The following is a 25,418-nucleotide window of genomic DNA, read 5'->3' on the forward strand; positions in this document are numbered from 1 at the left end:
AATTTATTTTAACTACGATAATTAAATATCCTGTTCCTGGATTTCAGTGTGATCACAGCGTTGCTGCAAAGAGCACAGAGACATGAAATCAATCCTTCCCTGCATCTACTTACCAACAAACTGAACCAGAAACAGGCCATTTTAGAAAACGCCTACCACAAATGCAGAACGTGCCTCTTTTGTTTCATTAGTGCATCCTTCTGTGATAGATGTACTCACCTGAGCCATACCATCAAAATGACTCAAGTCCTTGAGCCTCTGTTTCACTTGGGAGACACTGTCTCCAGTGTCGGGCAGTTCTGCTTGCTGACCCATTAAAAATTCAATGGCATTCTTGACCTAGACACACACACACACAAATAAAAAGACTGCTGCAAAATGACACAAAGCACAGACAGAAAATCATTCTCAGAGCAAAATTAATCACACTTTAGGCGACTGTTAAATCCAGTAATAAAACTAGTTTCCAAGAGCTCATTTCTATGTTCAAAGATGCTTCTCTCAGGTAAATCTACATGGCTGCAGGGCAGTGATACCCAAATTAGCTCTGAACGAGGAAGAACAGCAGTCTTCCCAAGCGAGCTAGCCCTGCTAGTCAGAGTTAAGGAGTAGCAGCATAAATTAAACACTCTCAAAATAGAAACCATAAAATCTCTCTCTACTCCCTCTTTCCCCAAATCTTCCTTCTCCAAACAGAAATAGTGCATCTGTTAATACCTCCTGAAAACTTTGCTCAAACTTCCACAGTTGTAAATACTGCTCCATTTTCAACTGATGTTTTTCCCAGAAGCCATCAAAAGCAGTCTCCATCTCACGCAGCTGCCCAAGGAGCCTCGAGTACAGAAAAAAAGACAGGATTAGAACAGATGGACAAACAGAAGGACAAGCCCTAGAAAGACAGTCTACTCAGAACCCCAGTTCATCTCTCAGGAGAAAACAACTGATGTATATATCTCAGAGGCTTTTCATGAAATCATCACTACAGATGACAGCACCCAGGTGAAGAAGTTGTTGCCATCACCATTTTATCAGAGTAAAACCTGAGAGGCCTGCACGGGAGAACCCTAAATCTGTTCCACAGCCCCACCATAGAGAAAAAATATCAGAGTAGGACAAAGTTGACAGAAATCAGCCAGGAAATCAATGGGTATGGAGCAAAGGTGGTATTTCTGTCTGCATGTTTTTGATAGGTACGTCTGTGCTGAAATAACCCAAGTGTTTCCATTCAAAAACCAGGCAAATTAGCAACACGCCGCACTCACCGGTTCACGGTCTCCCAGTCCCCGGGCCTCTCGCGGTGCTGGTCCTGGCTGCATTCACCCACATCAGGCTCTTCTAAACTGCTTAAAAGCAACTTTCCTTCTTTTGTGACTGCTGTAATATCTTCCTGCATAAGCAAAACATTTCTGATTCAGGCTACTCTGTGTGAGGTAAGGGTAAGTCATTTCGTGTTGCTCTCATCTCTGTTTCCCTGCCATAAAGTGGAGCACCAGTATCCATCAGAGCAAAGGACTCTCAGCAACACTTAGCTCCCTCAGCCCCTGGATCTGGGAGAGGCTGAACCATGGACTGGTCACCGTGCTGGCTGGGAACTGGCACGCATGAAAACATGAGGCCACAAAATGATTCAAGATGCACAGGATGCCAGCACTACCACGGGGCTGTGAGCAGGTGGAATTGTATTAGACATTTATCTACAAGTCCATGCTTTCATTCAGCTATTTTGGCTGTTTAGGGATGTGCCTTTCCATCTAGGTCATTGCAGGAGACTGCTGGAAGAGCATCCCATAGTGGTGTAATGCCGGGATGGGGATGGAGCACAGAGAGGCAAGTCGGCACTTTCAGTGTAAGCTCTGCTAAGGGAAAATTTAAAAACTCCGTGAGTTCATCAGCATCAGATGAGGCACTCTGTCCTGACTTGGGTTCAGCCCCAAACAAACAGGTGGGTGATCTATTCAATTATTTTCAAAAACAACAGACCATACACAGAAGTGAGAAGGAAGGAGAAAACAGACGTGGTCAATGATTTGAAGCTGTAGGAGCTTCTCCTCAACTGCACATGAAGTGCCCACAGCCACTAAAACTTCATGGAAGATGACCACAAAGCAAAAAAAAACCCTTCTCTTTTTGACACTATCACATACAGCAGACTCAATAGGGATGAAATGTTGCACAGCATGCTTCAGCGTGCAGGTGGTTGCTATTCCACCCTGTTACATCTCTCTCCCAGAGCCCTAAATTCACCTTTTGATTCAAAGCCTTTCATTATATGTCAGACAAAGTAGCTGAATTGTCAAACAGGTGCTAACCTGATTTTGCCTCATTCAGGATATCAAAGAGGTTAATTTCTCAGTTGCTCCGTTTAATTAATTTCTGTCAATTTTTTCATCATGTTTGCATCTAACTTCTGTTCAGTACCACAGCTACATAAATTATCCTGATCTACTCATTATTTGGATGCAGGAATCAGCTGCACCAATCTTTTGGTTGTCAAGAGACATGCAGGGACCCCACGTCTCACAATCTGCACAGTTTCTCATCTGCTTTCATCTTTCATGGTCTCAGAAGGAACAAAAAAAAAAGACAATGGAACTGATTTCAGTCAGAAGCCCAAGAATGTATTTGATATTTTACATTAATAGATGAGGCATTAAAAGCAACAGATGGCTTCTACTAAGCACTGCTGTGCTTTATATGCAAATGAAAACAGATAACGTGCTTTATTTCACCCCAGAGAAAAGTGTGTATTGCTGACTTGTTTAAATGCAGGACTAAGTTGAGTAACCCACAGTTTCTCTCCACGCTTTGGACATAATCTGAAGCACAAAGTCTAACTCAGTCATACATCAACATATGTGGCTGTTGCTGTACTATAGGTCTGTTCATTTCCAAAGAAGAAATAATAAAATCTATAATCACACTTGTTGTACGTGTGCATGTGCCTATTTGTACACGACTAGATGCAGCGTCCTTCAGGTACCGTTTTGGGTATTTCTAACTGGGAAATCACTGTCACATAGACAATAAATGATTATAAATAAGAATGGATATACTTCTATGATTTACACGAATGAATAAAGCCAAGGACCTCATTCTTCAACTGCACAGCATTGCTATTAGCACGGGAATTGTTATGAATTGATGTGCCTATACTGTCCCCAGGAAGATGCAGGAGCATCTTTCGAGATGCAAAGACAACAACATGACAGCAGCAGCTGGCTGCTCTACAGCTTCCACTAAATCCTACAAAAAACTTCATCAGTCACAATAGCTGAAAAAAAATCCTAAAATATTGAAGAAAAAAGTTGTTTAATATGAAACATGAAGGCTCAGAGGGATCAAGTCAGGCATGCTCTGAACTATACACTCACAAGAAATCTTCACCTTGAATGCTCTCAAGCAAACACAGCTTCCTTCCGACCCCCTGGGGCAGCTGCACTCAGTAAGTGTGCAGCTCTGCGTGGAGGAGCAGGGAGCTGGGACAAACCATCCCCCCGGACCCACCAATGATCCTTGTGTGCAACTTTCTGCAGCACTGAGGGTGAAGCAGAGCGAACCCCACCAGCCTCCTTTCTGCCAGAAAGACGAGCAAAGCCCAGAGGAGCAGCACATTTCAGACATCAACTTCTGTATCCAGGAAGGAGGCGATAGCTGAGGCAGTTTTCTGGATGCCAGCATGATAACTCACCGGAATGCAAGGCAAATTTAAGTTTAACATATAGACATAGTCATGCTGTGTTTTATTTTGTCTGCCAACACATACACATGCATGGGAGGTATATAGGAGTGGGTATCAAACCAACAGACAGGCAAACCCCAGAAATCCCATCTTGCTGTGCTCTTGATGAGCCATACCTTGAGCTGGAAGTACTTCTCAGTGCGCAGCGCCAGGATGCGCTCAATGGAATACATGTCCTCTGGTAGCTCAGTCTCTGCCAGCTCTGTGCCAAAAGACTGTAACATCTGTGCAATTTCCTTCACGGTTAGTGCAAAACTCTCTATTGCCTGGTGGGAGACAATAACTGCGATCAGCTTGGGATTCAGGATATTCCTACAGCTCATTAAGAGTGTGCAGAAAGTCAAGCCTGAGAATTGCAAGAGAGCACAGCATCTGACTCTTAGAAAGATGGGTGGGAGGTCCACTGATGATGGAGCTGTTGTGTGCTACAGTGGCCACCAACACATGGCCAGCTGGGTTTTAACACAGCTTGAATCCATAACAAGGTCTTGAAGTAGTATTGGACACGGACACCTCATATTTGTTTTCTGCTGTCTGTTCTTGTGCACTGAAGGTCTATGGCAGAAGCCACCGTGGGATCCATCACATAAATTCCTGTAATTCCCTGTCTACCATCCTTCTCCTCTGGCTAACCCACACTACAAACCACCTCCTGACATTAGGAGATGTCTTTGGCCTCTTGGTCGTGGATGTTCCCAGATTTGCAAGCCAAAGTAGTGGGTGGCACTGCAGCTCTGGCTCTGCTTTTGGGAACAGGCTAATAAATTTTAATGCAACTGACTGCATTTGTATTTTCTTTAAACTGTGTATATTTTGCAAGGAAATTACAGGAAGTGTTTTAAGAGCACCTTACAAGGGAATTTTTTGAGAGGCTTTTAACACGGACACTTACCTAACACATGCAGATATGTTCTAGAAGCCTATCTTTTTCTTAAATTATCCTAACATTTTTGTCATTTATTTTGTCATTTTTGTCTCAAAGTGTGAGAGCTATGTCATTGCCACTGTAACACATTGTGCAAAAGAACAAAACTAAGAGCCAAAAATTTTAAAAAAGCACGAAGGTGGCAGTGCATCCATGCAAATGGGCAGAAACTGGCAGAAGCAATAGCTTGAACCACTCCAGCAATGATGTCTTGGGCTTTTGTTTTCACGCTGAGCTCCACGTCTGTCTGTGTGGATAACAGTGCAGGACGGGGTGCGTGATGATTAGTCCTGAACATTTTCATTAGTGCTTTGCTTTGTTGGAAAGGCAGATGGGAACTCAACCTGCCATTATAAACCCATTCAGTGCCCTACTCCGCTTGGCTCCTTTGCAAATCTTATCAAGCAAAGGTAGTTGCTCCAGAGGTTACTCTCAGCTATGCGCTGCTCACTGCCTTAGAGGAGATGTTTAGCAGGGGATCAGGCCTTCCCCAGTGGATTCCCCACACCCAGTGTTGAGCCCCGGTACGTACAGTCCTGAAGATGACCCACTCGCTGTGGCAGTACTCCAAGGTGCCTCCAAACTCTGGGGTTAGCTGCTGCTCATCAATGTATGTCAGCAGGTCGCTAACCGAGCTCAGCATAACAACCTGCAAACAAGGCAACACCATGAGCTGGTTGATCATTTCCACCTAAATCATACACAGATCAAGCCTAGAACTCTTTTATCTATCTAGAAATTGGGTTTCCTCCATGTAGTGCTGTCTTCTTATGTTTATGGCTTAACACAGTCTTTATATATTTGACCATTTCCCTAAGGAATCCTTGACCTTCCAGGTGCTTTCTTCCTTAAACACAAAGTACAGTGAGATGCTGCAGTATCTGCCTGCACATCGGAGCTGAAAGCAGAAGTAATGAAGGTTTTGGCAAGAGATGACAAGTAACCTGGAAAAACATAAAAACTGGAATACATCATGAAGCACTGGCCAATTTCACCTACATACACAGGATTTTTAATACAAGTTTCTGTGTGTCTTGATCTTTCCTGTTATAAGTCATGAATTATCAAAACTGTGGAACTGACAATCATTTTAGAGCAAAAAATGCACAATTTCTGAAAAATTCCTACAGAAAAATACTGGTTTGCTTCTGGGGGTTTGTCATTGTGTCAACCTTAGATTCCATAAATGTACTTCTCTTTTCTTAGTTATTATGTCTATTAATCAAGGTGGCTATAGAAGCCTTGGAAAGTTTGACTTCAGAACATAAAGCCATTTCAGTTGCTATTTTAGAAACAAATAGCAACACGATGTTGGAATGGTGTTTACACTGAGATGAAAATGGTGATTGCGGGTGGAATTCATAGCAAGAGCTTCGCTGGATGACTCTTGGCATTTCAGACATTAAAACAATTCCGGAGCATGGTTTTATCCTCCATGGATGCACACATCCTCTTGGAGAGGGGAGGATGGGCTGATAAAACCACCAGTTCTGTGGGGAATAAACCACACACAGGCAAGCTGAAAAATGCTAAAGGAGAGATTTTGTAGAAATAGAGCACTAATAGCAGAAATCAGTTACTCCTCACGTCAGTGCCTTCATGTCATCCCTGTCCCAATATTCACGGGCAGCCAACAACCACACACAAGGCACAATGCTTCTGCATGCTCATACCGGTAACTTGAGCAGAAAATCCTCTTGACTAAATCGAAATCCAATGTCAGTGAAGGTGCGCTGGAAAAACCCTGTGGGACGGAGAACCATCACCAAGTGCAGGTTCCCTGGGAACGATGCCTGCAAGAAAACAGAGGTAACATTCAAGCTGGGGATGCAGCAGGTCTAGCTGCTCCCAAACACCTTGGGAAGATGAGAAAGCATTAAACCTGAGGATCTTTTTCTGACTGTCGCCGAGAGCCTTTTCTGAATTTTATCACAGGCTGGACTATGCATTTCCTAACACAGGGTAACACGTTGTCTGCTGATGCTGGCCCAGCTCGAGAGCTTGCGTGCTGGGCTCAGATCCCACCACCAGCAGCAATGCTTCTGTGGGCTCACAGCTATGTGTTTTCAAAACTGGAGGGTGACACGAAGTAGTTTAGAGATATGGGACTTCACCGTAGGAGGACTGTGCAGGCCCACTTCTCTTCTGAACAAGCAAGTGATCAGCCATGCACCTTGAAGGGCTGCTGACGATAAATTTTGAAACTGCATAGTGCAGTCAGCACTATAAACGAGGGAATGAAATTACGCCTTAAAAGGGAGCAGAGGAGTGGAATTTTGAGGGCAGTGAGACAGACTCGGAGTGCAAAATTTATTCCCAACCTTGCTAATCAACCATATCTGTACCAAGCACACTCTGCTTGCCCCAGCTAATTATAAGGCAACATTTAATTTGTGCTACTATTTCAGAACTTCCTTTCTATGCTACTAGTAATTTTTTTTCAAGCATATGTTTGGCAGGTGCATTTTTAGATAGACCTGTGGAAAGGATGCTTGAGAATGAAAAAGAATTTTTAAGAAACTAGGAGTCATATCATTAAATTATAGATGATAAGCCCATGATGCAAACAACTGAGTTAAGGAAGATGTATCATTTTATCTGAGATCCAACCAGGCCAGGTTACGTTCCTTCATATATCTTCTTCATTTGCTCTTCAGTCAAACTTCAGAACCCTAACTGTCAGAGCTGCACATATGAAGGCTTTGTGCCTCTCCCAGGTGCAAAGGTAACACGAGGGACACTAAGCCATAGTGGAGTTCTAATTCTACATGCTATATTCATATGAAAATAAGTTTTCCTCGAATAGACAAACATCTAAATCCATGCAAGGGCACTGGGTAAGCCTCCCCACTGCACAAGCACAGCATGTGCATGCCAAGAGCAAGACCAAACAGACAATTCCCCGTCTCCTGCTCTCTACTACAGCAAGACCCTGTTGAACATCACCTTGTCCTTCCCAAAGCTACAACACACCAGATGTGATAGTAGAGCACACACCAAGAGTAAGAGTACTGAATGCATTTGGATATTTTGCACAGTGCCTTCAAGACAAGGACTGGTTCCATAAACATGCATTAGCGCTGTTTGAAAAAGCCATAATTTACAGTTGAGATCTGATCTCCATGAACTGCACCATTACTCAATGGCTACGTTTACTTTTATAGGAAAGGTTAAGTTGTGGTTTCTGTTGCCTACAACTCCACTTAGAAATGGACAGTGACTTTTAGGATTGAATAAGCCACGTAGATTCAATATATTGACCTGCAGCTATTTTAGGAAGAGCACAAAAATACAGAAATGAATGTGAATGAAGTGCCAAATTCATATGCTTTGGAAGTCAATAAGAACTGTGCCAGGGACAAAGATTTGGCATTAGATCCAAGAGCAAACCATAGAAGAGCAAAGAGGTTTACACTGGTCCAGGCCTGGGCACTGTGCCTGTGGCACACTGCACCTGGGGAGCACGGGAAATGGCTGCTGGCCCTGGGTAAGCAGTAACAGGTTCAGCATGGGAGACCTGAGCAACTTGTGCTCATTCACGTTCAGTGTTTGGGAGAAATCTTTCCCTCAGAGGGCGGTGAGGCCCTGGCACTGCTGCCCACAGAGCTGTGGTCATCCCATCCCTGGAGGTGCCCAAGGCCAGGCTGGATGGGGCTATGGGCAGCCTGAGCTGGTGGGGGGCAACCAGCCCACAGTAGACATGGAACTAGGTGGGCTTTAAGGCCCCTGCCAACCTAAACCATTCTGTGATTCTCCATTGCCTGTCAAGTCTGGAGACAGCCAAAGGCCTGAACCCAGGCACAAAGTCACCAGGCCTCCAGCTTGGAAACGGGGTCTAGCTGAAGGAAGAGTGTCTAAGAGGCTGTGGGAGATGCAGGTTCAGCTCCCTGCTTCACTGCCTGTTTCACTACCTCTAAAAGCAAGACCGGCTCTGCTCCAACACCACAGACAGGCCCTCCAGCCCCACTGCTGGGTCCAAAGAAGTCCACCTCTGACACCCTGCTCAGCTCAGGGCTCATGAACTTGAGCTTCCCATACTAGTAGAGAGAAAGTCATCCTCAAGCTACTGGATGCTTCCAAAGACCTGGAGCAGTTCCTCACTTTGAGGCCGAGAAAAATCCCTGCCTGGGACGCAGAAAGCCTTCACTGAGGGAAGCACCATCAGAACTGGCACAGCCTTGTAAATGTTCTGAATGAACCAAATATTTACCGCATGAATATTTCACTGGAAAGTATCTGGAAAGCTTGGCACTACCCAGAGAAGCTGGCTGCCTCTCCCACCTCCCCAGGCCGGCTGCCTGCCGGGCCCAGCAGCACTGCTATAACTGCCCTTGCTCCCTGCAGGCTGAAGCACCTCAAGAGCCAAGGTGTCTTGGGACATCTGCGGTTCCACAACTGCAGGATGCCAGCAGGTGCTATACAACATGAGACCATAACCTGGCACATCCACGACAAAGTAAAATCTGATTTGATAGCACTTTATGCGCCATATATGCACATCCGTGCTTCTTTTGACGCTTGATATACTTCAGCCAGAGGTAGCTGCACTTCTAGGACAGGTTACTTGATTTCCCTTTAGTTTAGAAAGTGCTTGTGAATTTTTTAGATGATTACATATATATAAGATCAAGGTCAGCATTTCTCAGTAGTTAAAAAACAAGAAATTCTGCTCTGCAAGTGATATCTAATGTATTTCAAGCATGGAAAAAAAACAGAAAAGCAAAAAAATAACTTTGCTGAAAGACGGCTACCAATGAACCCATGTCCTGTGCCCTCCTGCAGACTTAAGAGGAAGGATGAAAAGTTAAAAATACAGACAGACAGACAGACAGGCACACCAATAATTCCCTGGGGATAACTTTCCTGAAGGGACTGCGTGTATTTTCATCACTGCTACAATTCTTGTTCTTCTAAGGGCTTTAGTGTGGAGCCCTGCAAACTGAGTTCTGATAATTGGTATTTATAATTGGTGTAATTCTGATAATAATAATTGTTCTGATATTAACCAATATTAAACATTAATATTAAATAGTAAATATTATTAAATATAAATGTTAGCATTAAATATTATCGTTAATCATTCTTATTATTAATTCCTTAGCAAATAGCTTGTCTTCATATATTTAATGTGATTTTACATAATTTTAAGATTGGCTCTTTGAAGCTATCGTTCCCTGCAGTTCACTGGGACATTTGTGAGGCTGGAGATCAATAGATTTGAAGCAAAAGTAGCGCCTGCTGGTGACTTTGTTCTGAGCAATGGGAATTGAAGCTAACGGTCCCTACGCAGATGCTGAAGTTCACGACTTTCTTCTGTCCCTTAAGGGAGAAGCCACACAGCAAAATGCCCAGTAGGGCCAACTCCAGCCTCAGCTCCCTGACAGCCAAAACGCAGCTCCGAAGCGCTCTGTTGCCGTGATTCCAGCGGGCTGCACGGCCAACCCCCGAAGATGCGACGAGCACAGCGCCGAGCAGGTCCCGCCCAGGCCCTCTCGGAGCCTGGCTTCCCCCGGCTCCCCGCACCGCGGACGGAGCCCGCACCGCCCGCCCGCACTCGCAGCACTGCGGGGCCGCGCGAAGGTCGCAGGTGCAGCGCTCCTCCAGGCGACCGAGCCGCCCCGCCGTCCCCACGAGGCCTTTCCCCGCGATGCGGAGGGGCTGCCCCGTCCTGGGGCCGTACCGTTCCGCGGGCACGCAGCGCCTTACCGCATTCCTCCGGGGCCGCCTGACGCCCCGCGCGGGGCTCGCCTCGGCCATGGCCCCGCGGCCGCAGCGCTGCGGCGGTTCCGCAGAGGGACGCGGCGCCCCGCTCCTGCTTCCGAGCGCCGGCTTCGATTTAAGGTGGAATGCCAAAAATCAGCCTCGGAACGGGGCCGGCTGCCTTCCGCCAGGACTGAGCCTGGGCGATTACACTACAGCTTTCAGCTTTTTTTTTTCCCCTCCCTGCTGCGCTCTGAAACACGCGTCCTGAAGTCGATTAGGATTTTGCGTGCAAAGGAATGCAGTCCACAGCGAAACCCACGGCTTGAGCCTGGTAGCAGGGTCTCGCTTTCCAAAGCAATAGCACAAGCATCAGCCCATGCAGTCAGTGCAGAATGGCATACACAAAGGAGTTAAACAAAAATCTGTATTCTGATAAAAAAAAATCCTGGATCAGATGCATGACTGCAGAGCTGCATATTCTTATGCTGAAAAAATAGGGCACTGTATTTCAAATGCAGCTTACTCGCACTTCTTTATCCCAGAATTATGCAAAGATGAGGAAAAAAACCATGCTATTTATTGCAACATGCATTACAGTTTGACTGGAAATAAATCAAGATGTAATGTTTTGTGTTACTAGCTCAAAGGCAAGTCCAGCAGAACCCCTCCTGGCCACAAAGCCAGCCTTCCAGGGCTGGGCCCTCTGGATTTGAAGGCCAGCTTCTCAACTCTGAGCATTTAGCGGACAGATTTCCTGCCTCTCTGCCCTGTGCACACAGCTGCGCTGCAGTATTTACACGCACAGCCCCGATACGCTCCAGGCAAAGCTGCAGCTCCGCGTGGACACAGGTACACTAATAGGGTGTGTGCTCAGAGGTCACACAGTAATTATATTTTCTGATGTAACACAAGATGAATGGCACTTCTGTTGAAGCTACAAATTAGGACAGACAGGATTTTTTCGTATTTGAAACTTCCAAACTATGCAAAGCGCAGACATCACCCTTAAAGGAAGCTCCTGGCACTAGCACTGGTTCAAACACCGGCAGCAGAACTGAATTCTGATCATCACTTTAAGGAACTATTTTCTATTTTTCAAATGCTGCCTTTTCTCTCACGATTACCACGCGTGCAAATTCACTTTGTAAAGTTCAGAAGAAAAAACAAAAAAATCACAGCCCCAAATACTGACAGCAGCACTTTATGTGCAATGCGAAAAGGTAATGGCAAACCTTTCTCCTCCCTTCCTTCCACAGGATGCCTATGAGCAAAATGCCATCAAGGCCAAGTCCAGCTGGCCCAGGAATGCCATGCTGTAGTTCCCCATGGCTCAACGTGTTGGCGAGTTGCAGAAACCTTTCTTTTGAGTTCTGTTCGGAACAGGCAGCACAAAAATGGTTGTAATAGAATGATGCATGCGTGCACGTTTCAAACAGGTTTTCCACCCAAGTCCACAAACAAATGGCTGCGCAGCCTGTTTAAGAATCTAACCCTTTCAGTCACTGACAATTAGGAAAAATATATTCTCGCTAATAACCAGTGTCAAGAAAGAATATATGTGAAGCCAAATTCTCCACCCAACAAAATCACAGAATGTGGCAGAAAACACATTTGGACCACTAAGGGAAAGTACAAAAACAAGCAAATGAATCGGTTTAATCCTCAAACAGCTCATTTATGCATTCAAATGAGGCACAGAGCCATGGCTGAATTAATCACAGGGCCATAAAGCAAAATGCTACCTAGAGAGAAAGCACGAGCATCACTGCTCCTGATTCCTAATGCTTTCTGAAAGTGGCACAAAATGGGCACACTGGCTTTGTACCTTAGAAGAAATTATCATTAAAGAGGACTTACTGCAATTTTTTGGAGAGTCATTTTGACTGATGTCCATGTGTCCAATCTTCTATCCAGGATTAGGATAAATTTGGTGTCCGACTCATGTTGACTACGGAATTAAATATAAAAAAATGTAAATGGCTCACATTTTGAGGGAATGGGACTCCGTTCCCTGTCCCACCCTCTCCCCATCCCAAAAACACAACCCCAAGAGCACAGAAAACAAAACCCTTTCTGACATTTTCACAGGTGTGAGACAATCACATAACAGCTTGGATTGAAAGGACCTCAGGGGTCGCCCAGTCCCAACCCCCTGCTGCGGGCAGGGCTGCCACCCACTCAGTCCAGCACTGGGTCGGGTTCCCCAGGGCCCCATCCAACCTGGCCTCAAATGCCTCCAGGGACGGGGCATTGCCAAAATACATTCGAAAATATTTCCTAGAGCAGACTCCTGCAGAAATTTGTGAAGTCCATCTCATGGCTAAAGCAACGCCTCTGCAATGGGCAATGCTATCTGCGCATCCAAATCCTTTGCACTGGATTGAAATCCCCTAAGGAAGCAGGCAGCTCTGGGGATCCACATGCTGAAGTGCGAGCCAGTGCAGGGGTGAACTGTGGCTATAACAAATACAGCCTTGTCAGGATATCTGGTCACAGCTCTGCCAACAGACATGCCAAGGATAGCTCCAGCTGCAAACTGGAGTTGTGTTTGCACGCGAGTAAGGGTACACCACCCTACAAACACATGGTATGGATCTGTAAGGTCAAGCTCAAAGTGCAAAGGTTTCATGGCTATTTATGCATTGTCACTGAGGCACACCAGAAAAGAGCAGAGAAAATGAATACTGTGTTTTACACATGGGTCACACACAAAACCTTGGCATGTAACAAAGTCTGAGGTAAGCTTACACATTGTCATCTGGAATCAGGCTCAACCTTGCAGCCAAAACCTTTTTTAGCCAAATTAGTTTCGGCAACATGAGAAGACTTTGCACATTTATGTCAGGAAAGCCCCAGTAAGAGTTCAGTAACAGCTGCAGGTGGGAGCGGGCCAAAACAATCCTTTTGTGTGAGGCTGGTTTTGATAATGAGGATGGAACTGCTTGATTTTTCATTGTACAACTTTAAAGGCAGGTCTGTGCCCAACAAGGTAGCACTTCCCAGCTCTCAGCAGTATTTCACAACAGGCCGCGACTGAGAGAAATACAGCATTTACACAGCACTGCTGTCATTGTAATAAACCCCCTTCAAAAATAACACCAAAAAGCCCAGAACCCAAGCAATTTAGAAGAGGCAGCCAGACCTTAGCCCACTGTCAGTTCATCAAGGCATGCCCCAGTACGTCACTTAGTCTGAACAGGGTTACGTTCAGTGAGCAGCCTCTCAGCAAGCTCATCTGCTTTTATCAGTTCCCTTACGTACACAAAGAAGCAAGTTCTGAGCCGTACAAAAGCCCTGAAATCCACTACGGGAAATTTTTAATTTATTTTAGGGCAAACAGAGCAAGTCTACGGCTATTTGCAATCCAGGCCTCGCGGGCTGATCAGATTTCTCGTCCCGCAATGTACCTTTCAGACTGACAAGAAAAATAAATCAATGCATTCTCACAAATGCTTGCAAGGGGCAGCTTTATTTGCATCCAGCAGCAAACGATGGAGACGGATAAACCAGATAGAGGCTTCCTGTCACTCTTCTCCTTACCCTTAATTTTGTATGTGTTGCAGGACATACCGGACTAAAAATAAAACTTGGGAGGTTTTGCAGGAGGACTTGAAATTGGATCCCCAAGTCTGCAGCTGGGAGGCTGCTCACTGAGGTGGGAGGCTGCTGGTGGATCAGAGCACGCCCCAGCACTCGCTACGTGGTACTGCTACTCTGAATTATCATGGTTTCACTGCTCCATGTCACCAGCTGTGGCTGTAAGTCACTTTACTCCAGCATGATGATGCAAAACAGGCGAAGTTTGTCTAAATACCTAAAAGCTGCATGGTCAAGATCACTGTTAGGGTCTCCTTTCTGCAGAGATCAGGATCTGTCCCACGCTCCCGTGCCTCTCCTTCAATCACACCATTATGCAGTGCTATCCAGCAAAGCCCATCCCTCAGTGCACAGCCCACCATGTGTATTTTGACTGGGGTGCATGGAAGGTGGGAATACACTACCTATCTTTCTGTATCATTATTCTGTATCATCTTCTCTCCTGTTTTTCTCTACAGCTCTTCCATACAACCATGTCCTGCAGTATGGTTGCAGGAATCTCAAAATCAAATTTACTGAATACAAGACTCAGCTTCCTCCTGGCTCTATCACTAACATGCTGACCTTGCTGAGTGAAGAACAGCTTCCAGCAGCCATCTGCTGTATCACCAGCCACCTCCAGGAGAAGCACTCCATGAAATTCAGCTCCTCAAAATGCTACAGACCTGACACCCCATGTGGTTCCCTCAGACTGGTGTCAGCAGGACAACTCATAGTCGTTGCTGCTGATTGCAAAGGAAAGACACTGTGCATGTGGTTTTGATAAACCCATACCCATCCATAGGTACACGGTAGGAAAGTGTCAGAGTATCTACAGCTCATTCTGTACAGCTCATTCATTTCAGACTCCAGTGTTAAAATGCACATGTTGTTAGAATGGCCAGGCACTGAAGCAGGCTGCGATGGTGGTAGGAGAACTAGAGAAGCATGATTAAAGTGGTTTCACAAATAACACGCTGAGCATGGTTGAATCACCAGCAAGCTCTCAGCTCTCATTAGTTTCTTGATTGAGTTTGACCTATTACAGGGACAGCGAGACTGCTTGCTAATCATGCTAACGCCAGGGTGTTTACAGTCACATGGAATAAAAAGCCCTGAAGGATCCAAGCAGAGAAGCACACACACAGCTGGGGGCAACCTGCCCAGCAGGACGGAAGGGAGAGACCCCTCTGCAAGCCTGACCCAGGAGCTAACACAGCTTCACAGCTGATCAAGAAAGAGGATAGAGGAACCAGAGGCCCTTTTTATTCCTGCAGAGGTGGCAAAACAGACAGTACTTCTCCTGAGGCAGCTGCTGATGGAAAGCTCCCATCTAGCTGCTGTCAACCTACTCTCCCTGAAGGAAGAAATTTGCCAAAACAGGCATTATTCAAGGAAATTAAGCATTCCAGGTAACTGAGTCAGGCTCAGCAGCAAGAAGCGGGAGTGCCATTAATCTGGGTACAGAGCTCTGCATGTGGTCAGGACAGATTGCTGGCTGCTTAACACTGGGACACAGGCACATAATGGAGCTCTGGCAAGCTGCTGAGTGATCGGGTATAATGGGGACCCCAAATGGGTTTGTTCCTGTAATTATTCTCTTCCTCTGGTTACATTTCTCTTTTCCACAGTAACGACTCTCTATTTGTACAAGTCACAATATTGCTCTGGAGAGGAATGGCATATTTAAGCAATGACACATGTCAAAGCTTAAAGGAAAGCTTGTTGCTAATTAGAAATTTAATAAACTGAATTGATGATACATGCAGGCTGGCAAGTAATAAGGATGATCTCCACTTTTTATCTGCAGTTACTGGCACATTAAATACCACACCTGGACAGCGCAAGAGCTTGCAATTAATTGCTCGTCTTCTCCCCTGCCCTAGGAGCTGAAGACATCCCTCATGCCCACGCACAGTATTATGCTGAAGATATTGCAGCTGGCTTGGGTCAGACTGACACTGCCCATCACAGGAGAGACAGAAGGCAGCCACATACCTCGGGACCGACGTTAGGTACGTTAAGACTTTAGTTACAACATCCTCAGGCACATCGTTGAAGCGAGAGTTGTCAGGCAAGGTGATGATCCAAGCCTTGTCCTTCCCTCGGCCACCTGGAAGGAAGACAAGAGCACTTCTGTGGGTGTTTTCTGGGAGAGCCAGCAGCAAACTTCAGGTGCACAATCCAGGTCAAAAAACACCCCACCAACCCATAGCCTACGTTATTATAGAGGACATTTACATCACCAGAACAGCCAAAGTAGGTCAGATTCTGGCACTGATTTCAAGCAGAACACACATGCGCAGGCGGCAGAAGCAAAACTACCTGGTACCAGATATTTCCTTTATTTGTTGAGCACATTTTACATGAGACAGAAGTCAGAAACGCAAGGAAAATCCATGCACCATGTTCTTCAGCTTACGCATTTCAAAGCAAAACACTTGCAAAGCAAAACGCTTTGAGCATTTTGAAGGAACAAGTATTTTACAGAGCCAGAAATGTAATACGCTCTTTCGACCCACCTCAATGTTTTATTAACAGCATTTCTAGTGGCAGTGAAGACTGCTTGACGGATAACATCCCGGATGGAGTATCACTTTGCCAAACAGTTCATCTGGAGTGTTTAATTACAACACAAAGAAAGATCATGGCAGGCTCCCGCTACTTACCAGAAAGAAAAGCAAACTGCTTCATCAACTCGGCGCTGATGTCCTTAGCACAGATGGGTGCTGTCGTTTCTGGGAAAATAACAAAAGCAGCAGTGAAAAATAAAGGAAAAAATCAAAAGCAAACACATTGATCAATGTGTTAACCCAAAAGTGGGACTTGCACCAAATGCAGCTTCCCTGAACTATGGATTAAAGTCTGTAACAAAGGATTTATGGTTCTCCAATGTTTCCATTGACTCTAACAGGGTGAATGCTGTAAGACTGCAGTAAATGTGTTCTATCAAACGTGCTTGGGGAGATCTGCTTGGGATGCTGAGAGTTCTTCCCTCAACAGAGAATTCCTCATGGAACTTTCATGTTTTGCAGTTACCAGTTGTACCCCCCTGTATCCCGGTGCTTTCCAGCCATGGATACACAGCGGGCTGAGCAGCCAGGATGGCTGCAGACAAGTTGGGGTTTTCATACAGCGACACTTCTTAACTGTGAGCAAATAAGCACCTGGAAGCAGCCGGGCTCTTGTCAGCTGGCGTGGGGCCACCCGCACTGCAAAGACCGTTGTTCTTACGTTCGCTATTAGAATTCTTTTTAATCAAATAATGGGAGAGGCTGTTTTAATACCATATTTAGCACACTGTGACCATTTCAGCGGCAGCGAAGCACATCAGAACAATATGCATAATTTTACCTTTCACTGGGAAAAGCAAACAAAACCAGACTCGCTGAACATGCAGGCATTATTCTGGATTATCTATAAATGGAATGCGAGCTGAAAATTAAACGTCTTTGTTCCCACAAAGAAACGTTTTGAAACATCTATACACATTAAGGACCTTTTGCTTTCCGATAATTACATTTTAAATGTTAATTGTTTTAGGGAGTCAGTCCTAAGGAGCGTTCTGTTGGTTGTCCTAAATCACACTGGCCAATACTTCAGCACGCTCCACTGTAATCAATATTTATTCTATTTTACTTGTTCCCACAAGCTTTCTGGTCACTTCGACTTTACCTAAGGATTTCTCAAGCACTGTGCTGGCTGCCTTGAGCTGCAGCACGACAGCCCCACGGAGCAGCAGCACACTCTGCCTTTGGCCTTCCACACCACCCACCTGCTCCCTCCTGTCATATGCACACGTAGACAAAATTGTTTTTCTTGGTTAGGGATTGGCATCCATTCTTCATTTCAACAGGCCCTAGAATAAGCTTTAGTCAGGAAGAAGTTTGTTTTGCAAAGATATTCCACGTATTTCTTGCTCATTCAGCTGACTGCTTCACTTAACCTGGGGAAAGCAGCGGTGATAACTTTCTTCTGTACTTGTTCATTTCTTTTCCATGTCAATATTTTCATACCGATAAAAATCACATGAATAAGTTAATGAGCTCCAACACATGGAATATACAATAACAAACACACTGGCCTTGGAAAACAGAGAAGCCCCAGGGGCAAGTGCATGTTTATCTTGGCTGCCTCTGGAAGGTGGGGGCTGTTCGGCAGCAACGTGTACATTTCCAGTTCAGGTGAAGCTCACTGCACGGCCCACACCTGGTGTTTGCTTTCCTGAAGATGCAGCCATGGGGACACTGGGCAGTTCTGCCTGACAACACAGTGCCCACACATGACTCACGTGCACAGCAGTAAAAACCAAACACAGTTGCAGGTTTACAGTAAACACACCTTTTGTTTGCTATTCTGTAGTGATACAGAAGGGAAATAGAATCATAGAATCATTACGATTGGAAAAGACCACTAAGACCACTCCCACTGCACCCACAGCCACGTCCCTCAGTGCCACATCTCCACTTGCCCTGGAACACCTCCAGGGACGGTGACCCCACCGCTCCTTGGGCAGCTGTGCCAGTGCCTCACCACTCTGAGAAGAACTTTTTCCTAACATTGAACATGAAATGCTGGTGCCAAGCAACCTCCAGGCCGTGCGGCCACGTTCACAGCATACTGTGGGACTGCACTGGATGGGGTTCCCTCCATGCTTTGGGAGTTGTGGTTTCCAGCAAGGACCTGGCTCCCGGATCCACAGAAAGCTTCATTCTTGACTTCAGCACAGAGGCAGAGACCCAGATTCCTACAGCATCCTTACGAATTGGAGTTTCTTGCTTTTCAGGGGATCATGTTTTTGGAAGGGAACATTCAGCACAAACAGAGAAATCAGGTCTTTCCAAGTGGTCTCAAGATGAGCGCCCAAAATTTAACTCCTTTGAGGAAGAACTAGTGAAGGCTGGGGGAGCACCTCCCTGCAAACCCTCCCCATCCCTGCAGGCAGGGGCAGCCCAGAGGAGCAGCAGCTGCCTTGGTGAGGTCGGAGCACAGTGGACTGATGGTGTTCTCTTAGAGCCACTCCTTGACCAACTCATCCCTGGTGCTTGCTCTGCATTTGTCATCAGATGCATCTTCCTGGAAAAATGTTAGGGAAAATCAAGGGCTGGCATCAGAATCCTGTGTTGCTGTGCCTATGATGCAGCAGTTGGATGCCACAATCCTATACAGAAGAGCAGCCTTTGCTGTCAAATATTCACTTCTGGGACAAAAGCACTGAAAGGCAGTGGGGCATCAACGATATCCAGTATGATCTCAGCTTTTAGGGTCTTATTGAAAGCAAACAGCATCTAGACAATACGCTGTCATAGCAGTGTAGCAACATTCAGAAAAGAGGACAGCAATCGTCTGGGTCCAAATTTGCCCACAGAACATAGCAGCCAAGAGACTCAATTAAACTCTGAAGTGCTTTGCTCTCTGGTAACTATTGTTTTCTATTCTAAACTTTGCAGGTCCACAGCATCTGCAGACAGCAGCTGTGTAACGCATCTGCCAAGCTGATGTAACAGCGCCTTACATTTTACAACACTGGCCAAATATTGTTTGCAGCTATAAAACACGCTTGGAGATGGCTTTGTTGTGAATGAAGAATAATAGCTCTTCCTGTGAGTGTTGCTGCGTAGCCTAGGAAACAAAACTGAACCAAATTAAATGACAAGCGTAAAGGATCATGTTGAGCTTCTCCACGATCTGCTTGTTCTCTGTTTTTCATCCATTTGGACATCTACACCCAAAGCAAAAAGGTATATTTGTTGTCAGGGGAGTCGGCAAAAGAACATATTTGTAACCTATTTCCATATCCCCCGGTGACTTTCTGGGTTAATCGGGGTCACCAGCCAGCATCTGTCCCAGCACATCCCACCGCAGCCCCACGCATAGCGCAGACCTACACTGAGCAGCAATAGCTGCAGGAAGGTGCCATGCTTGGGCAGTGTCAGTGAGGACTCCTCCAGGCTGACATGGGAACTGATGTCCGTAGCCAGCATCGCTGAGATCTCCCAGATGGCTGCTGGAGCACAACATGGGCTGGGGCATGAAAATTCATCAGCCCTGTCTCATCTGCCTTGCACGGGAGTTGGAATAGAAACCTCTTGGAGCAGAGCACTCCATCTCTCAACCCAGTGTAATGCAATGAATGCTCTTTCAGCTTCTCCTGTTTAAGTTGTTCCACGTTGCAAAATTAAATATTCATTGAGGCAAAGAATAGAAACACAGTCCTACAGCCAGGCAGACAGACCAACACAGCAGCCTGCCATTTGCCCCAGCTCAGCCTGGATAGCCATACCCCACCCCATTGTTGTAAAGGAGCACTCGGAAGGAGGGGGCCTGCAACCCGGCACTCAGGGCACTCACTCTGGATAAGTGCCATGTGAAATGTAACCATCTGCAAAAGCCCAGGGGTTCCACCAGGAAGAAGGGAAGAAATCCATGCCACAGCAGTGGAGGAAACCCCACCTTGCTGCAGGAGATCTGAGTCCTCGGAGCATCCCAGCCACCCGCTGCTGAGCTTTCCCACTTCAATAATTTCCAAAAATGCTGGATTCAATCCAGTACACAACAAGAACCATTGTTACTCTTCCTACCAGCACTCCACAACCAGCAAGCAATGCGGAGGGAGATACTAGAAAGAAGAACACCCTTTTACCCTGTCTACAAAGTGCCCCACCATGCACAGCCCGCTGGCAGGAGGAGCTCCCCACAATGCCTGCACAACTGCACTGTGCCCACCAAGAGAGCTTGCAGCTGGCCACAGTGCACAAGCAGTGCAAGGACCGCAGGCATCCTTGCATCCCCTGTGCATCTCCCCATGCGAGTTTACACCTGGGGAAGGATCCTAAAATCCACTGGATCCAGCCTGATGCCTGCTCCTGTCCCGGGCTGAGTGCAGCAGGGCGGGCACGGACGCACGCAGCAGCCTGGCTGTGGGCCAGCAGCGTGAGGCTGCTGGTTCTGCTCGTGCTGTTCAGCACAATGTCTTCGTTAAGGAACATATAGCAGAGAACAGGACATTGTACTGCTCAGAACACAAGGCCCATTGTGTTTACAAAAGGCTTATTTGCAGGACCTGGTCTGGGCAGAGGACTGACAGCTGAGGTCCCGAGGCCCCTTCCTGGTTCTGAGGCAAAATTCTTCAGTAGAGTAGGGAGTAAATCATGCTGCGGTCACATTTGCAAGCGATCTACACTGTATGTAGATCCTTGGTTGTTTCTAACAGCAGCCACACAGCTCAGATCCACGTTGAGCCATGTAAGTACAGCAGCTCGCTCAACTCAGGCACAACCAGCAGCTTGCAGTCCCAAACCATGCCACCACTCCCCATGCCAGGTGAGTGACACAAAAGAGCCATTAAAATACAGATGGCACCTGGAGTGCCGTGAGCCCCAGTGCCCACAGTGGTGCCACATGGGGACAGCTCCTGTCCTGCAGCCATGGGCTTACCACCATAGCCACACTGCATCCAAACCCATCGCACACCTCTCAACAAGCCTCAGTCCGTGTGGGTTTCTCAATCCACGTGGCTCCCAGGTCTCTGACAGAGGAAGGAACCTCAGCCACACATGCCCAGCATCAGCATGGGGATGGCCCAGAGCTTGGAGCTGGCAGGAGCAAAATGCAGGGTGCAGATAGGATAGACCGCACCAGAAGCATCATCTCAGGTGGGAAACAGAAGCAGGAACATCTGGCAGGAGCACCCTGAAACCACCCAGGGATTCAACAAGCGTTAGAAAGCCCCAGGAGGGTTAATGCACTGCTGTGCTGGATGCCCCTTGACCACACCTGGCTGAAGGACACCTTAAATTATCCTTTGTCAGAGCAGGCAGGATTTTTAAGGAAAGGCTCCATGTGCAAGCTCGTTCTTTTGCTTTTCCCCAAGCACCCACTCCAGCAGAGTGTAGGAGGCAGGATACGGCACCAGATGGTCCTCTCTGACCCAGTGCCTGTGCTTCTCCTTCAGGGCCTCCCAGGGCTCCACTGCAGAGGATGCTGCAGCTCAGGCACAGATCCCAGACCTGGGAGCAGCTACCAACATCTGAGAAACCAAACATCAGAAAAAGAGTGAAGCTTCTTTGAAAGGCTTAGATTTATTAAGAATGGTGACAGGAGTGGAAACAGAGAAGAAAATGCTACGTTGTCATCACTGAGCAGTTCCACCTGGGTGGGGGAAGGGGGGGGGAAATCTCCTCCAGCCTGGAGCAAACAACAGGCAAATTGCAGAAGCTTTGCTCAGAAAAGGCCAGCCAAAAGTAAACCAAACTACAGCCAGGCTTACACATTATCTACTGTTATCACTGCAGCTCATCTCCTAACGCAAGGGAAGGGAGTGCTGGGTGCTCAGCTCTGCTCACGTCCAGCCAGGCAGCCTGCCTCCTCGCATCACCCCTAACTAAGCAAAAACGGGCAGAGACAGAAGGCAGCTCAAACCATACATGAATTTGCATCTATTGCAAGAAAAGTAATAAAAGTTTCTCAACACCCACCCTGGTGGATTCGAACTCAGTGTGGGAGTTGAGAAAATTTAGCTCCTTGAATTTATAATCCTTATGAGCTTCAGTGCATTCTCTCCCGCTCCCTGTTTCCATCACTCCGCCCTTGTGCGGGCTCAGCACCAGGTGCTGCGCACACCAGCTCCGTGCTCGCTTGCCAGCTGTGCACCGAAGCTGTGCCAGCAGTGATCACCTCCCGGCCAGCGCCATCGGCCTCCACCACAGATCACTTTCAGCACAAAGGACTTCCCAAGTGAGCTGCTGCTGAGCCAAATAGAAGCGAGTGCGCATCAATAATTGCACATCAGCATTCAATACCGCAGAACTGTTGCTTTTTCTGAGACAAATTCCAGCTATGTGCACCACCAAAGTAATTCATCGTACGTGTAATAGCAGTAAATCCTCGGGCACAAGGATACCTGCAAAGAAACCCGGAATTAAGTGCAGGGAAGTCACTGGAACAATGTATTCACTTTCACAGCCCACAGAGCAAGGAAACCAATTGTACAGCCAGGTTCACACAGAGGCATAACCTGGGAACTCTGATGCAATTTCGGGAAACTAAAAACAATTGCCCTCAATTGAAAATGCTCAATTCAGTCCTTCCACCACTGAGCAAAAGCCCATATCCAAACCCAGCAGCAGGAAGAAGTCGGCAGCACAGGAACAGCCCTGTGCTCCTGTGTGACCCCGTCCCTGGGGACAGCCCCGCAGCTCCCCAGCAAGGGCAGCGTATTGGAAGGCTCTTCTTCCCCCAGCCGTGTTTTACACCTCGGTTCCTCCCCTCCCACACAGCCCTGCTGTCACTTCACTTTTGTCATCATACATGAATGATGAACGGTTAAACCACAGTTGTAGCAAACGTGACTGATGGAGAGGAAGCGCATCCCACGTCTGCTGGTCCCATTGCGAGTGCCCTGCATCCCCTGCAGCACCAGGGCAGGTCTAGGTGACAATAGCACTCTGTTTCCAGAGGACATGAGCTCTGCACATGTGTAAGGCTCTGTGAAGGAAGGAACAGCTCCAGAACCCTTGAGATGTGTGCACTGTATGGCAGATATGGAAGAAAATCACCTTGTGCTGGAAATGAGCAACAGGTTTCCAGTACTGATGCGCAAAGAGAAATAATTAAAGCACGACCCCAGATGAGGCTGAACGCTCAAAGAACAGTGAGGAGGGAATAAACCCTCTGATTTAATATCCCATGACTTGGGGAACCCTACTCAATTCTGTATCTTTTTTCATGTCTCATTTTAAGAATCTATGTATATCTCGCATCACGTGTCCTGACCGTGCAGCTGTAACCATACAGCTGTGCCTTCGAGGAGACGTTCTGATATTACAGAGGTCATTTGCCAAGAGCAGTTCACCAGGATCCCGCTGCCCAGTACCCTGCTCCCACAAAATGCCATCTGCACCCCATTCCTGTGCCACCAGCCCCTCTGGAAGCACTGTGGGTGCTCCATCACCAGCACAAGGAGGGCTGGGATTGTTTTTTTTTTCCAGTCATAGCCACTCAAGCAGAATCCTTTGTCACAGTGATCACCCCTATGCTTCCCCATTGGATTTGCAGGTGCAAACACAGAGCAGCACAGGGCAGCACGTGATGGGAGCAGAGGGTGCTATGAGGAGAGCATCCCTTGAGAGCTGCTCCCAGGAGCGGGTGATACTTTTCTAAGTCCACACCTGCGGCTTTCCCCCCCCCCGATGAATCCTTCCTGTGCCCTACGCTGCGCTTTACAAAGAGGTCAAGGGAACGGGAATGAAGCTGTAAGCCTTTTTGGGTCAGTGTGTCTTTCCTGGGCCTGGCACAGCTCCAAGCGCGCTGCCAGCTGTGAGCTAATGAGCAGTAACGAGAGCCTTCACCTCACAACGAGGTGTACGTCCTCCAGCAGCAATGGGGCCACCCAGAATGCCACCACCTACCCCAGTTATTAAAGACCTCCCTGCAAAAATCTGTTCTCCCCACAGATAAACAGAATGACAAAAAAAGAAGTCAGTGCTGCAGTGTATGAGCAGATCATTGTCCATCAAAGGACGCATTGTTGAGGCACAAGAGCGGCTTACTGCCCAGGGCAGCAGGTCAGGCTGTGCCCTGCCATTATGGCCATGCAGCCCTACAACCCGGCCATATCCTGCAGCTCTGGGCACCCCCTGACGAGGGGGTCTGGCAGTGCTGAAAGCCCAGGGATGGGGCACGGGGCTGACACCAGCTGCACGTGCTCTGCACACACTGCTGCTTTGCTACTTTGGAAGCTCAGAAAGGGCACATCACTGTCCTGCGGCTTCACAGAGCCTTCCTCAGTTGTAGCTGTGGGAAACAGGAGAGGAGGGCACCCCTGGCAGATACCCTTCCACTTATCAAAACCCATCTCCTTGCTTCAGGTTCGTTTGGCGCGACGCGTTCCGATAACATGAAGGAGATGTCAGCAGCACAGTGTGACACGGCCTCAAAGAGAATGAGGCCACTCCACACTGACACGGTGGCCCACCAGAACCAAAGGCCCAGAGCCCTCGGTAACAGCCCGTACAGAGCCCGCCGGAGCCTTCCCGGACAGGCGGACTTCGGCACCCGCAGCACTACGTCTGCATCCCGCTCCTGAAATCACACTTTCTATACGGGAGAAGTTACCACCTGTGGGCTCTGCTCGGTGTCTGCCCGGAATAGTCCCAGCAGTGTTTAAACGATCTCCATTAAGAACGTGAGCGCAGCTCCACAAATAGACCCGGGCAGTCGGCGGAGGAGCGAGCGGCGGGGACAGCCCTGGGTCCCCACGGAGCCCACGCGGCGCCCCGAGCCGAGAGACCCCGCGGGACAGCGGGCAGTACCGCGCGGTGAGCCCCGCCGCCCCCCGGCACCCGCAGCCCTTTGGGGAACCGATCCCCGCACCCCCTCCCCATCCCCGCACCCCGGGACTCACCGGCGGCGGCGGCCTCCAGCAGCGCGGCAGCCTGCAGCAGGCAGTAGTAGCGCTCCATCTCCCCCGCCGAG

At 47.5% G+C, this 25,418-nt stretch overlaps 1 protein-coding gene across 2 annotated transcripts in view; it reads right to left on the reverse strand.

The window, feature by feature from the left end:
* MCF2 (MCF.2 cell line derived transforming sequence) overlaps window positions 1-25,412 on the reverse strand; it is a 48,740-nt gene extending 23,328 nt beyond the window's left edge. The window contains exons 1-10 of one of the 2 annotated variants that reach the window (XM_021406604.1): window positions 25,348-25,412; window positions 16,613-16,681; window positions 15,942-16,056; window positions 12,225-12,315; window positions 6,338-6,457; window positions 5,197-5,313; window positions 3,856-4,005; window positions 1,263-1,387; window positions 718-832; window positions 220-339 (exon numbers count right to left, since the gene is read on the reverse strand). In XM_021406604.1, the coding sequence (XP_021262279.1) occupies window positions 220-339; window positions 718-832; window positions 1,263-1,387; window positions 3,856-4,005; window positions 5,197-5,313; window positions 6,338-6,457; window positions 12,225-12,315; window positions 15,942-16,056; window positions 16,613-16,681; window positions 25,348-25,405 (1,080 nt within the window). In that variant the 5' untranslated portion in view covers window positions 25,406-25,412. Of the gene's footprint in view, window positions 1-219; window positions 340-717; window positions 833-1,262; window positions 1,388-3,855; window positions 4,006-5,196; window positions 5,314-6,337; window positions 6,458-10,370; window positions 10,437-12,224; window positions 12,316-15,941; window positions 16,057-16,612; window positions 16,682-25,347 lie in introns of those variants that run through there. The other variant, XM_021406605.1, reaches the window with a different exon arrangement.

This window comes from Numida meleagris, chromosome 8, assembly GCF_002078875.1.
Source record: "Numida meleagris isolate 19003 breed g44 Domestic line chromosome 8, NumMel1.0, whole genome shotgun sequence".
Taxonomy (NCBI): Eukaryota; Metazoa; Chordata; class Aves; order Galliformes; family Numididae; genus Numida; species Numida meleagris.